General features: G+C 44.4%; 1 protein-coding gene across 1 annotated transcript; it reads left to right on the forward strand.

Moving 5' to 3' along the window:
* The first annotated feature begins 341 nt into the window (after window positions 1–341).
* Window positions 342–9,392, forward strand: LOC115317492 (chymotrypsin-like protease CTRL-1). The gene is made up of 6 exons (XM_029977132.2): window positions 342–430; window positions 3,449–3,632; window positions 5,033–5,162; window positions 7,179–7,314; window positions 7,683–7,867; window positions 9,077–9,392. Exons 1-6 carry the CDS (start codon window positions 373–375, stop codon window positions 9,263–9,265), a joined length of 882 nt encoding a protein of 293 aa, XP_029832992.2. The 5' UTR covers window positions 342–372; the 3' UTR covers window positions 9,266–9,392.
* Window positions 9,393–15,812: the final 6,420 nt, after the last annotated feature.

Raw genomic sequence — 15,812 nt, forward strand, 5'->3', positions numbered from 1 at the left:
CACGGAGATGTTATGCTCCATTAACCTCTAAGCTGAGAGTACGGCGAAGGCTACGTGCTCCCTAGACCTTTCACCGGTCAGTCTTTACCCACGTGATCACGCTCCCTCCCCACACCGTCACGCAGAAAGTGGGGTAAGCTGATGAAAAAAAGGCGTTTGATTGGTCCGCCGAGCCCGTACCGTCCGCCGCACTGTCAGCTTGAGTGTGAACGGAGAAAAGTGCCATGTTATCAATGCAAGCAAACAATGAATGCGTGTCTGACGGCGTGGGAATCTCCCATAACCATCGAACCTACTGATAGCAATTGCAATAAAAGAGCGAAACCTTCGCACGACTCCAGCAGTCAGAAAGCAGAAGCGCAATCTGTCAAGATGAAAGCCATCATATGTTTAGCGCTGCTGGTTGGGTCGGCCGTGGCCCATTACAGTGGTAAGAGGATATCTTTTTCTTTTTTAATGGTATACGGTCTAAGTAGAAGCAGTAGAATATTTTAAAAGAAGGAATTTGAAGATTGCGAGTAGATAACGCTCATTCGGTTCATGCAAATTAATCTACGAAACACTTCATTCTCATACAGATCTTGTCTTCGATTGAAAGTTTCTTTTAATGTATAATGAAGCTGCACGTTCGTTGTTCGATTGGATGATTAATTTTTCATCTACAGCGGAAACATCAGACGCCGCCTTTTGGGGCAGACTGTCTTTCCGCTTTCGAAGCTTCCGCACAACAGATACTTTTTTAGGCACGTAAATTAAGTTAGCACGCAGGAAGCCGACGAGGGCCATCACTCCCGGGCCTCTTTTTTGTGTCTCAATCTTCTATTAAGTTGTCCACTCCAACAAAAACAATTATACCGCAAGATTGTGCACAACCGTCGCACTCTAGATATTAGTGCTGAGCACTAGCGCCTGTCACAACAAAACAAAAATTTTGGTCAGAGCCCAAGCAAATGCAGAACTTGGGAAGAATCAGTTTTCTTCAAGTCACTCTTTCACTTTTTTAGATAGCCTCATTTTCCTATGCTTTCTCTCTACGCCACCAGAACAAGAAGACAAACGTAAAGTGTACATCTTATAGAAAAGAGCTATGAGTGCTTTGTCCAGTTGGGAATGTGAGTTGAATAAATAGCCAAACGTATTTTGACACCCTGGGCAATGTCTGAGTAATATCGGTCTAGTGCTTCCTCCAAACTTAAATGACAATGACTATTCTTGCGAACTTTATGGCGCATCATCTACGGCGGCCTTGGTGCGCGAGACCTCACTAAGCAGTCATGTTCCGTTGGTAGCTATGTAACAAAAGAGTAACCTTAAAACCAAGTAAAGTTACGTCTGGCGTATGAGATAAGCGGAATAAAAGATCTGGTGTATGCGGACAAGCGATACATGATTATGCTAGCTCCCAAAGTAAAAAAGGGAGAAGAAATCAGAGCTTGCAGTGGCAAATTTTCTGAAAGTAAACACGTCGTTTCCCTTCTAGTAATGAACAGATTTACACGAGATGCTGAAATAACGTTCGTTAAATTGCCAAAAACTGCCATTCCCTATAATATAGCATTTGTTTTGTTCGGTTAAATTGCACATACCGACATCCACTCAAAATTCTCAGAACGTTCAAAAGGCCGATTTCACCAGCAAGTTTCGCTGCGCCGCCGCTGCCGTGACGCATTCTGGGAACTTTAGTCTCAACGCAGCGGTGTTGGTGCGGTTGCGGGCGGAGATGCACTAAGATTTGGGTGACGGCCAGCCTCGCACGGACGGCATTGGCATTGTCATTTCATCAATGTTTTTTTCGCTCCGCCGGTATGGCGGGTTAACCGTGTTGTGTCCCTGGCTGAGCAACAACAGCACCAGGCACAAACGTGTCGTGTTTTATTGCTTTCCAGAGGACGGGCAGCTCAGATAAGAATGAATTGCCAAAGTTCGCCGAGCAGGCAGCAGGGGACGGAAAGCGAGTGTTTGCTCTTTCGAGAGAGTTATGAATTCAATGTTGAGTGGGCAGCAGCAAACTCACGCGTATTTCGATTGCCCTGTCGCTGAGAATAGGACAAAACTGACAGAACCCGCGGGTTGACTCCGTGTTAGAGGTGCCGTAAGATCGTGCTTTCCACAGATCGTGTTTGCGCCCCGATGCCACATGTCTCGTTCGGCACCCATTCGTTAAACACACGACCTGTCTTTACCTTAGCGGCACCTTTGTTTTCTGCATTTATAGTTTTTACAACGTCTTGCCCGTGACTCGTCACACAAAGCGAAATTATCGAGCTTTTTTTTTTTTTTTTTTTCATTGCCTTTGCTCGCTCGCCAAGCGCTCGTGGGTAAGAGGCCTCACATGTGCTAAAAACACGGCTGAGGAGCTGGTACCACCAAATGTTTTAAAACCCGAGTCGAAGGTAAAAGCAACGAACTAACATCGATAAAGCACATTTTCAAATTTAACAGCGTATTCGCGCTGTTTGTCAATATGGATTATTACCAACTAGCTCAACTTTCCATTCTACTAAACACATTTTCAAAGTGTAAACAAGTGCCTCGTTTACAAACATAGCCTAGACATTTTTGCCAGGATAGAAAGCCGAATTGTGAACAATAGGAAACAACGACGAATGTCCGACAGAAAAGATTGCGCAACATTGATCTTTTTCCCTGGGGCGTGTTATGAACGAAACAACACGCACGTGCAAATAACATCCGCAAATAACCTGCCAACGCTGAACAGCATCCCGCCTCAACGACGCCTTAATTAACACGTGATTTGTTGCTCCAGAGGGATTTCATGAACCCGTGGTCACAATGGACAATATTCCTTCTTAAACACAGCAAATCAACTTTGGGGTAAAAGCATGAGAAAAACCCTTCAATTGGGTAGCGTGTTGAATACTAGGGAGCTAAAATACGAAGTGTACAATTCATTCATACTACCTTAGGGTAGGAAAATAACAGACCACTTCTGCTTGTTCTGGCGGTGGAATGCTTCAACGAGGGAACAAGGAAACGGCGGCAGCTTGGCTTTGGATCTACGTGAACACGGACCCTCAGCGTTTCCACCGAGTCCGTCGCGTCCGTGGACTAAAGTTATGGCGGCATCCATGGGGCTTGTTGAAGCTCGCTCACGCGCCGAACCGTTGCTGTGATCGGTCTATTAGTGACATCAGGAACAAAGCTCTTAAAAGATTTGACCTCTCAAATTATAAATTGCTTGATGCAAGACCATTACTGATAACATTGTTATTATTCAGGAGTCATCTAGCTGTAGAGCTACACTTGGAACCTTCTTAAGCATAGCCACCCGAGATTTTGTGTTTCGTCTCTTTTTCTGTTTTACTGCATTGAATTTCCTGCATATTATATTCCTACTTTGTGTAAATCGCCATGGGAGCGGTATAATAAAATAATTAAATTGAAATGATGAAGACAACAAGTATGTTTGTCGTGGCAATTCTTCCAGGAGTGTGCGGTAACCCCAAGATCAAGCCCAGGCTGGCGGCAGGCGATAGGATCCAGGGCGGTGAGGAAGCTGTACCAGGAAGCTGGCCGTGGCACGCGCAGCTGATCGGCGCCGACGGGCACCATGGCTGTAGCGGTGTGCTCATCTCCGACAAGCACGTCCTCACTGCCGCCAAGTGCCTCTGGTGAGTTGGAAGACAAGACACATGGCTATTTTTGTGAAAATTTGTTTTAGAAGTAAAAGCAACTAACGTCCATGACAAAGCATATTGAGCGGAAAGAATATGGTGAGAAGAAGTCTGGTCTTAAAAAACACAAAGTGCGTTTTTTATCTTAGACCGTTGCAATGGCCCTCGTCGTGCATTTTTCTATTTATTATTCAACGCCGTCGGCGAAAAAACCACAAGAAACGTGAGGTTTACAGTTCCTCCGCAACCAGTACGCCTGCATATTTGTGGGTATTTGTAGCAATGTTTCTAGCACACAAACAAAACAGAAAAAAAAGAAGAAAAATACTCAGTCGGAAATCATTTACAGAAGCCAAACGTTACTCCACAGATCATACGTTCATTTCGTCAAAGTCTCAATGCTGCTGCCTCAGCGCCTAAGTGCGCAGCGCCTCGGAGCAGTAGGGCTCCACTTCCATCGTCTGCTACAGCACTCGCCATCTTGACACCAAACCTTTTAATTTAAGCTCCCTCCCCCGCCCCTGCGTCACAAGAGAGGTTAACAGTTTGCTGCGAAACTGATAACATATATATATAAAGAGCGAGCAGTATTCTATTCATGCGCACACTTACAACTTCTCTGTTTCGCGTCTAGTTCCCTGACACATATGTCAGGACGATTAGTTGATAAGAGCCACACCCAGAAAAGATGCACATAATTGTCGCTAATCGAAGTACACTATCAAGGAATTTGTCAGCGCCAGTATCTAAAACCTGCATAAACTCAGTATCTGCTTCGTTACTTTTGTCATACCTTAGAGGTGTTGGCTGAGCGCGAAGGCGGAAAGCAATGTAACTTTTAAGTCTTTATTTTCATCGGAGTAAGACAAGGTACATTGCCATTTTTTGAGGTCTCGATAACATAGAAGGCTGTACGTTATTGTAAACGATGAAATTATTAAACTATATAGAAGCTGTCTCGTAAGGTCGCAGTTTAGATGTGTGGGATGTTTACTTGACATAAACTAGTGGTTGTAGACTTTCGCCAGTAGTCACACTGCAATAGCTAATCTGGCCACCGTCTGCGTGGTAACCCCTTTTTTGGCACAACAGTCTCGCAATTGTGGGCACGCCTAGGCTTAACTATCAGACAATCTGCAAAGACCAGAACCAAGATGGCGGCGCCCAGAGGCCTTGCAATACTCAATAGACCAAAACACAGTTCTGACGTCACATCGCTGCGGTGGTGCTGCTCTCAGCACTGCTCGTGCGCAAGCTCTTTACCTCGCGTGCCTCTGTTTTCTGCGCACGCGCAGTGCCCACCCATGATGTGTGCAAACGCCGATTTGTATGTGAGCAAGTCGTTGCCATATAGAGCATTTTCCGAATGTCAAGTGCACCTTCACTTTTCCTCCCAGGCGTCACCAGAAGGTGGGCGACGTGAAGGTCATGCTGGGTTCTCACACGAGGGACGGCAAGAGCCAGGGTCAAGTGACCACAACCATTGCCGAAGCCTGCCTGTACAAGGGTTATGACGGAGGACATGACGTAGGTGCCATTCTAACAGTTGTAAAGAGAATTTCGCAACCTGTATATTCAGAACACTCTACTTCTGGTTGCGGTGTCCTTGTTTCCACGAGTTCATGTTCGCATTCCAAGGTCAGAGTCGTTTCTTCTTACATCCCTGAATGGCTAGCTAGTGCCTCATTTCCAAGTTTCGAATGTCTACTGACAGATAGCGTTTGGCATTGTGGTCATCAACCGCCAATTGTGCACATGTTGCAGAAACCAATATATTAGAAGTAAATGTCTGCTCTGGTCTCGTCATAAACAACTGTTGTATCAGTACAGCGAGGTTTCGTTTATAAAAGTGTACCTAAAGATGCCCCTGAACAAAATATAAATGTATCGTATAGGTATTTGTAATATACCGTCATCGATCGCGAAAATATAAAACTTGTCCTTTTGGACCGCACAGAGAAAGGACTCATCAAACAAATATTGAACTCCACGAAAATGTGATACTAGTGCCGGGGCTAAAATGCTGAAATTTGAGCAAATGACGTTACCTGAACCAAAAGTTACAAAACAAAAGCAAACATTTATATATGAGCTGGTGTCCGCCCATCTCATCAAACCTCTACTCGTCAAATACTCATCAAACCGAAATTTCAGATACTGGACGACTGCACAATTGATTTCACTAAAAAAGCTTTGTCAGCAAGAAAAAAAACAATATAACCTTTTTACTGATAAGTTGTTGCACTAAGATAAAATTTACAGACGACAGCAATCAAATATTTTGCTTCGACAAATGTTAGGCTTAGTTTCACGTCGACTCAAAAATCAATGTTGTTTTTCTTTTGTTTCACTTGATTCAGATAGTGTCACGTCCTTACATCTTCATATTTTATCAACACAATAGTTAAAAAGCGCAACAGGACAACGGACAGAAAGGAAGATACAGAGACAGCGGTACTTACAACTGAACTTTATTTTCGTTGTTTCTCAATATATATACCGGTGGCAACAAAACCAAGTTAATAAAAGTATCCAAATACACATTGCTAGAAGGCTGAAATTGTGACATCACTAATTGCAGCATCTGAGACTAGGCATCCCTGGTTAAGGAACAGCAATCCTTTATCCTACAACGATACACAGTGTGCGCTGACACACTGCAGTCCCAGGATTTATGGGTGTCAAGTATTTCTTGAGTGATTTTTGTTTTGTATAATACAGCACAGTCAGCAAAGAGTGCCACCGGTATATGTATTGAGTGACAACAAAAAGAAAATTCAGTTGTACCTAGCGCTTTGTCTGTGTCTTCTTTTCGGTCCATCGTGCGGTATCGCTTTTTAACCATTATAAATCACCAACTCGCCCAACGCTCCACCCTCGTTTATCAAAACCGCCAGCGCCAGATTCTCGTGGAGTTTCAACTTTCTGGGATGTGTAGTTTATTTATAGAAGCCAAAATCTGTGCTTCATATTATTGATCCATACGTTAACTACATAATATCATGTACGTTTACTGTTGTAATATTTTTAGAAACACCGTGACTTGGATTATTCTACATACAAACTTGAAAGTATAAAACAGAGAGGACGAGGACGGGAACAGGACATCTGTCCTGTTCCCGTCCTCGTCCTCTCTGTTTTATACTTTCAAGTTTGTATCTATTAACCAACACGCTCGTTTTCAACTGGATTATTCTAGAACAATTGTCTGTATAATTGTGGTGGTAAAAGACTAAACTTTCGAATAATTTAAGTAATATCGACGAAATAAAGTTCACTTTGCACTAAAACGCGGGCGAAATTATGTGTACCACCACGTTGTGATAAAAAATACATTTTTCAAAGGTTAAGTAGATTCAAGCGATGGATGCGTTCCAGGATGTACCAGTAGTGTCGGGAAATGTCTTCTGACGAACGCACTTTTCATACAAGAGCTGACTTATGACATTCATTCTATATTTATATACACTCCCGAAGACACTTCGGGACTTCCTCGACGTGCAAAGTACTAAACGGAATTTTTGTTTTATTGTGATTGAACAGTCGAACATCGCCATCTTGACCCTGAAAGAAAAGATGCCGCTGGGTGACTACATCCAGCCCGCCTGCATGCCTAAGCCAGACGCTCCCGTGCCCAAAAACCTCTCGCTCTATGTCACCGGATGGGACCATGACCTCGGTAAGATGACGTCCTCACTTCCCCGGGCAATCTTAAGCAGTTGCTCACAAGAATATTTCTTTGTCTCCGGTCGGTGAGGCTGAAGCATAAACGCAAGTAGTTCACACATCGGGAACTAGAGTCCCTTGAGTGACTTTTGGTCATTGACAAGTTGAGAACGGCAGAGCGTCTTTTTCGGACGGACGGCCTCTAATACGTGCTCGTTGACTTCTACCGTGCTTTGGCTGTGCGTGCATTATCGAGGCTCACGAGCCGCCGAAGCACCATAAAAGATAAGAAGCTCGCGCTGGAGGCGGCTGAACTCGCTCAACTACTCATGAGCGAGGCCAGACTGCTAACGCCTTGAGCAATCCGGTTTCTAACTCTAGACCACCACGCCCGCCACGACCACGACCACGAGCACGGCCACGACCACTCCGGCGACGACCTGACCTCCGGTCTGAAGCAGGCCAGGGTGAAGTCCGTCGAGAACAACGCGTGTTACAACGAGCACGACGAGGAGGTGCCCAACAGCGTCTTCTGCACCGTGTACGACGTGGGATCGCCCTGCAAGGTGAGGGACACCACCGCGAGAAGTGCGTTTAGTTAAAAGAAACTCGAGAGTGGCTCAAATGATTAATTAGGCGACGATTGAGCCTCTCTCGATCTACCAACGTTTGCGCTCATGAAAATTGTTATCTATGTCAAACGGCTAGCCTAAAGGCGATACGGGTACCTTAAAGCGCTAACTGTGTGACATTGGTAGTCAGTTTCATGAGGGGGAGATCAGAAAAGCATCACAGTGACATCTGCGATGTGTACCTTGTTGTTTACGAAGAAACATGCATTCACATTGCCGCATTAAGTCGCGGTTACATTGCACATGCATCACACAAAGGACACAGAGTTCGAAGCATACATACTGACAGAATTATCTGCTGACCCGCCAGAAGCGCGTTCACAGCACGCTTACAATATACACATGTATGTTTCAATCATAGATATGCATCCGTGGAACATCTATTTTAACATTTTTTGCTTGGCCAATGTAACAGACCCTCCATACAAAAAAGAAACACGCCTCAGAGAATGTATACAGAGCCTCTTTTGTATTATGCATTAGCAGTTTGATCACGGCATTAAGGAGATGGCGAGTCCCTATGCGCTGAGAGTGTGAAATCAGTAGCAATAATGATTATGTAGTATAAATAACAAAACTATTTTTGTTTTTATTTATAGATACCCTCACGGCCGGAAGGCATTACAGAGGGGGTGGGATCATAATGTGCAAGTTAATAAAACACTTAAATCCCGAATGAAGTTGTAGTAGTACAGATACAACATTTTTACAAGGTGCATACAATGTGCCCTGTAAAAATCTGTATACGTGCTACTAGAACTTGATTCGTGACTTAAGTGTTTTATTAGCTTGCACGTTATAAGCTTTACGAGGAAACATACATCCAGTTGTCGCCGTACATTGCAGTATTCGATAGAACGGGAACGAACAAGATAGTCGTTATATCAGTCATTGCATTCAGCTAAGCAGTGTTTCATGTAGAACCGCGAAATCAAGATGATCTTGAGCTAAATTCCGAAAATCCCACCGTTTGGAAGCCATCTTTAGTTCGAGCAAATTGTGAAGTCGCACCCTGGAGGAAACATTTTTTTTTCAGTTTCAATAAAGGATTGCGAGCTCGCTTGCATGCTTTAGACTTGATAGAACCTGGAGTTCAAGAAGTGACCACCAGTATCTTAATCATGTCCCTCTCTTCGTCGTCAGCATGACCTCGGAGCCCCTGTGGTCGGCAAGCAGAACGACCTGTGGACGCTGTACGGCGTCGTGTCCGGCGGGGCTAAAGGCTGCAAGGTGGGCGAGCACCCGATTCTCCACACCAGGGTGGCCCTCTTCACCAAGCTCATCGAAGACTACACGCACGGCAGGAAGGGAAAGTGCGACCTCAAGGTGTAGGGGACAGGTTTGCGCGGACGCTGCTCAAACCTTCTCATGACCTCGCGGGTTCCTGTCAATTTTTGACACGACCAAAATAGAGAGTACGGAATAAATAAACCAGTTAAATCTCTCGAATTTTGTGAAATGTTGTGTCCTGGGCTCAACTTTTTTTGTTGTGGATGCGTGGCTGGATGGAGTATTTCTTTAATGAGATGGTGCACTAGCCGGGCCCACAATCATCGTAGCCAAGAGAAAGTAAGACGACAAAAATGATCCTCCATGAATGTACCACAAGCTCTTCAGGCTGCGGTCACACTGCTAATACTGGAATACTAATACTAGTACTAGTAATACTAGCATACGAAATAGTGTTGCAACCGCCGCGGCTTTGCGATGGAAGCTCGTGAAGCCGCGCCTGTAGATGATACTTGCGGCGCTGCAGTCGTCAGAACTGTAAACAAATAGATGCATCAGCTTAGTTTGGCTGAGAGTGAATCAGGCGATTGCAACCGCTCGCAACCGTTTTTTAATGTTCTTTTTTTGGCGTTGGTGTGTGCATTTATCTTGGGTGTCGGTTGCAAAAAGCGGTTCAAAACAAATCGCCAGCGACATCGGTCTGGAGGGTCACTTGAAGGATGCGATTGAAGCGCGACTAGGTGAGGTGGGGACAAGCATTATTAAAATTAATTAGTTTGAGACTAGAAGTATAATAATTTGTATTTTTAAACAAGATAAATATAATTATTACATATTATCAATCATATTTGGCGCAATATATAATTCAAAACTGTCTTTGTTTTTGCTAATAACATGCATACTTCTTCTTAGCGTCCTCTGTACGCCTCTAGCAAAACAAAAAGGTCAGCCAGCAATAGCGACATTTGCAGTTCTTTGTTGACCTCGTGGCGCGCGGAAAGACAGGCTGCTGACGTCCGTCTGCTTGCTTGTGTTTGGGCCTCCACGTGCTCTTTGCTTTTAATTGTTTAGCGGCATTTAAAGGAGCGATGCAACAATTTTTGTACTTTGCGCAAATACCGCTTAAAACGGATCCCTAACGTTAATGACCTGCGAAACACGCGTTCGTTTTTCACCCCACGCAATAGAAGTCCCAGAAAAAAAAATAAAGAAAAACGAGCAGCGTTCACCCCCTCAACTCGCATCCAGAACAAGCGGCCACGTGATCTGGAGCCGATTATATGCCGCCAGTGTTTATCATAGCCACGCGCTGGGGTTGGCAAAGCACAGGGCACGCGCTGAGTTCCAGACATTGTTATGGCTCGGCTGTTGTCGTCGTTGCAGCGATTGGACACGGGTCACTACCCGAATGCTTCTCGAGCTAGCAATTATCACGAGCCCAAGTCGAGTGCCCACGCAATGCTCGGGTCCAATCTATGAACCGCATTCAAATATCGTCACTTGGGTGTACTGCGATCCCCGAGTTACGTCATCAAATTTCGCAAAGGAGAGATTGAATGAAAATGATCGCTTTTGTCCTTGAAATTACACCGCAACAAAGGAGTTCCTTGGCCAGTGGCGTTGCGTGTGAGTATCCTTGAGTCCCACTAGTGCCAGTAAGCTCGCGTATAGTGAAAACCATTCCAACTGAATATCGTTGCACAGCTCCTTTAACACCGTTTGGGAAGTTTTGTTGTTTGCTCGGGAGTGATTAGCCCAGTTCCTTGCGCGGGAGCTTGGGAGTCGTGTGCTTGAACCTTGGACACTACTGCGTCCAAGGCGCTCAACGTGCGATGATGAGCACAGCGCAATACCCAAAAAAACGGTGCTCCGTGGAAGTGTGTGAAAGCGGCATCCGCACGGCTGGCATCTCGCTGCACCGGTTTCCCCTCGACTCTCGAAGGTGAGACTTAGCTACTGTCAGTAACATGCCTGTTTTGTGATGTCATGCCCCCTTGTTCGGTCTTCTCACTCTTGTTAGCTTTACCTAAAACTATTAGGGCTGTTTGGATGTGCACAAGAAACTACACCTGAAGGCGTAATATGTTATACTAGAAATGTCGACTTCGCAGCGTTGTGCGCCGTCATTATAAAATTGCCCACGATATTCAAATTTACCTGTACCGGCCTGGCTCTGGAGAGCCTAGTGTCATGATCATCGGCGTGGTTATCAGTGGTACAACACAGATATATAGTAGGGCATCTGTGCGTAAGACTCGTGTTTTTACTCTTCATGATGACACAGAGCGTTGATGTCATGCATTTGTTAATGTCCTCGCTCTGATTTGCTTTGGTTTGTGAACATTTTGGCTACATTTTCTTTTCGTAGGTATTCACGACACCTTCATAGCACCGTGCCTTATCTGCAGGCGCGAACCATGGGTTCGGTTCTGCAACAACCGAAGTCTACAGGGGAAGACTCCATGGCAGCTACGAGACAGGGTAGTTTGCTCCTTACATTTTGAGGAGTCAGCTTTCCTGCGGCCTGAACACCTCCGTCACAATGCGCTGCCACGTGTGCTTCCCACAAAAGGTAAGCAGACCAATAAACCTTCCGTGCACATTGTGACTAAGCATGGTTAACCCGTTCTTAGAAAAATATTGACCACATGGGGCTGAAATATTGCTGCTGTGTTCTCATAACATTTTTATATTATTTGCAGAGACAACACATGGCGACATTTCCAGCAAAATCTCTCCAGGTTCAGCAATTGTGCATGGTGAGCTTTTTCATTGTTACTAACATAAAGTGGTAGCAACTGCCAGAACCACTGCATTACCTCACGGTCTTCATGACTTGAGCATTTTGCAATTGAAGTAGGTGAGATTTGCTGGAAAAAGCTGGTAGAACATGGTCAGAGGTACTGATAGAAGTTCACTTTAGGCTCGTTTAAAATGACATGTTTTATTTGAAGTGACATAATCGTCAGTATCGGTCCACAGAGCATCTTTCATCATGCCGCCACCCAGTCTTGCAAACTAAAGCTGCCTATGAAAGAAAGTGATTTACATTTGTGTTAAAATAGGCGAATTCACCATATATTTGCAGAGGTGAGTTCGCAACCCTCACCGAGCTACACATACTTCGGCAGTTCAGACTCACGGAGCTTCTGTGGTCATCCTGACGACCAGTCTTCCGAAACGGAACTTTCGTGGGAACAAGGTGATTTTCCTTGTCGTGTGTTAGAATAGACACATAGGAAGGAACTCAACTGACTACTGTTCCATGACTAACTTCACGATAAATTTGCAGAGAGGCGTTCGCCAGCCTCATCGAGCTGCACGTACTCCGGCCGCTCAGACTCGTGGAGTTCCTGTGGCCACCCTGACAACCAGTCTTCTGAAATAAACCTGTGATGGAACGAAGGTGAATTTCCTTTTTATGCGTTCAAATGGGAGAATAAGGGAGGACTTCAACCTCTTGTCCTTCGCTAAGTTCACATTAAATTTGCAGAGCGGATTTCTGCGGCTTCATTAGACCACACATACTCGTGCACCTTATTAGGTAACAGTCCACTAGGGGCCCATAACAAGTGGTGGCCGAATATTGTTTGTGCTATCCTTTTATTCCCATTTTTTTAGCTTACTTTTTGAACTGGTAGAAACAGCGCAACTTGACGAAGGACAAGAAACAAGGAGTATACAGACAGGCGCTGTAAAAGTACGCAGAGAGGCACTGTTTCTGCCAGCTAAGATGAACAACCAACTCGCTCAACTTTCCGCTTTGTTGAACTTAATTTCTTACTTACAGTTTTTGTAAAAACCTTTCCTTATTTTTTTTTTCTGTTGATCACAGCTACGCTTTACGTCAATGTGTTGCTCCTGCTCAAGAGTCCAGCGGGGACGTGGCTGACATGGAGATTCTGGTTTCTTCACGGTCGCCAAGAGACTCTCTCTGACTGTGCTGCGGGACCTTCTCACGACTGTGAGTGCTTTCTATGACGCAAACTTTTTTTCTTTTGCAGTTTTTTTTTGTTGTGAAATCATAAAAGTTCAGACTGCAAAAATAAAAAGCCAAGGCTCGAAAAACACCAGCGGATACTAAACTTTACCTAGAGAGCTGATGGCGCAAGGGGTCACATAGCGAAAGACCGGCTAGCTGACAGCTAGAAATCGAAGTTTGTTCAGAGTTCACCAAATTTTTGTTTTTCACGGTATATCGTCATTGTAAAGCATACAAAAATACAAAAACAAGTTCTACACGCATGTGTTAACACCATAAAATCAAAACAGCTCAACCGGTTTCAATGAATCATAAGTCTTCCCGCGAAATCTCACGTAAGACAGTGTTTTTACAGTTATAGAAAGGCTGCCCTGGTCATATATGTGTAATGCTGATCCTGTCATGGTCCCATCCTATCTGCCAAACATTAGTTGCCTGTTTTTGCGCGAGCGCTTACAGTGCCATCGGCATAAGTAAGGTATGGTCAAGCTTTAAAAAATGCATTTCACAGTTTGGATGCCTATTCTGACCTGCATGTCTTTGTGTGCGCCCTTCTCTTTTTCGACTATCAGGTCTCTGGCCAACATGAAGCGCCTAGTCCGACATAAAGGTGTACTGCTGCTTTCCTTAACTGGAATTGCATATGTGTAGTCTGTCATACTTGCTGTTCTTGTTTAAAGACACTTCGAATAATTGAGGGGTATTTTTGAGTGTGAATAGATTACACATTTAATAAATCGATGGCCAATACAAGTTTTTTTTTGGAGAGCTGATCTGGTTTATTCTTAAAATTGCAGCACCCGGCAAAAGCCGCAGCATCGACAAGAAGAAGGTGAACGCCCTGAGAACGAAGGTGCGACAGCTTCAAGAGCGTAACAAGAGGCTGTAAAGAAGGCTGCAACGGCAACGTCAGATGAGGACAGTTGCCGAAGTCGTTGAGAGTGTCCGCATTCCTGTGTCTCCTACTGTCGCTGCACTCGTTGAAGCCCAGCTTAGAATGAGCAATGTGAGCCGGTTTGGCCAAAAATGGATACAGCAGCAAAGTGTAAAGCTAGGCAGCAAGTGCAGAGGCTACGTACGTGAGACCACCCAGAGTACTTTTTAAAGCAGTGTAGGCATGTTCTATTCGATCCTTTCTTTTTCTTCGGTTTATTGATGATTAATATAGTCTTCTAACTGATTCATATATATAGCGCTTAAAGATGTGAAGCAGCACTGGCTTATGAAGTGCAGCATACCACAGGGCTCCAAGATGGTTTATTCCACTTGGCTTCCCTGACCTCCGCTGAAAATCGTTGCGTTGCAGTGTAGTAGCACCAGCAGATGCGAGTGCAAATATTTTCAGCATTGTGGTACAATGCCCAAGGGCTGCGTAGACAAGTGTAGTTTTTTTCTGTGTATTACTGTGGTGACCACAGTTCTCCTCGGAACACTGTGAAACCTCTGAGTTATTAGTGGCTGCCTCTAAATTGTCGATGTCCTCACAACATCCAGCCCATTGTACATTGTCTTATTATGTTATAATGTGCCTTATGTACCGATCTACTAGTTTTATTCCACCATTACACTTTCCAAATAGTGAATACCGATTGTATAATCTTAGTGAGTAATCTGATTAAATGATTTGAAGTGAATAAAACAAATAAAACGCGACTGTTAATGTGGCGTTGGACTTGCATTAGAGTTACTGTAGTGCGTTTCATACGCAACAGACTCCAGCAAATTGATTAAATTTTTTTGTGTGTGAAATTGCATCATTCGCTTCAAGGTTTCCCACATATTTCCGAGGGATCCTAAAGGAACAAAGAGCAAAACACCGTGGCTCGAATTTAACAACAGTGCAAAGACACGATGGTGTGACGAAATGAAACTACTCTCATAGCAGGTTGGCTAACAAAGGCGGCTGCAGACAAAAAAGAAACCTTTCGAACAAAATATAAGAACAAGGGCAAATAAGGGTGTAAACGATCCAGTATAGAGTAAACTACTCCCAAGAAAAACCCGAGACTCCAGGTAAAAAAAAAAAAAACGACACACTCACTAAAAGGTATCAAACAAAGCTCAAAAACAGAGCTATGCTTGAGACTTTTTGGTGTATATGTCGTTCATTCTACCTGTAGTCTCTGGAATTATTTTTGTTTAATTTTCGCGCCAAACCGCACGTACGCATGACGTCACGTTTTTTTTCGGAAGTGTCGTCATTTCTTGTTTATTTTTTTCTTCCGCCGGAAGTGTCCCCACGACTCATAGATTGTGCTAAAGCAGCCCCATGGGTCGCCATTTTTTCGACATGTGGCCTTCTATGGAAGCTTCGCAACCCATGTACATGTAGCTCTCCACTTTAAGTAGCCTCTCTTATGAGTAAAATCTAATACTGTAAAACCCTTTATTTTCGCGGCCCCTATTTTTCGCGAATCGGTCACAGAGGACGTAATCGCGACCACTAAATTTCGCGAATTCCAGACGCCTGCATTGAAAATCTTAAGGACCGAAATTTTCGCGCGCCCTTAAATTTCGCGAATTCTTTAATTCGCGAAATTCGCGAAAATTGAGGGCTCGCGGACACTAAGGGTTTTACAGTATTTGTCGGTCGCGGTTCAATTCTGCGTTATTGCGCTTTTTCACGCTGCTCGCGGACGCTAAGCTCGAAGAATATCATTGGAAAAT

This window comes from Ixodes scapularis, unplaced genomic scaffold (genome assembly GCF_016920785.2).
Source record: "Ixodes scapularis isolate PalLabHiFi unplaced genomic scaffold, ASM1692078v2 PGA_scaffold13__105_contigs__length_92229423, whole genome shotgun sequence".
Taxonomy (NCBI): domain Eukaryota; kingdom Metazoa; phylum Arthropoda; class Arachnida; order Ixodida; family Ixodidae; genus Ixodes; species Ixodes scapularis.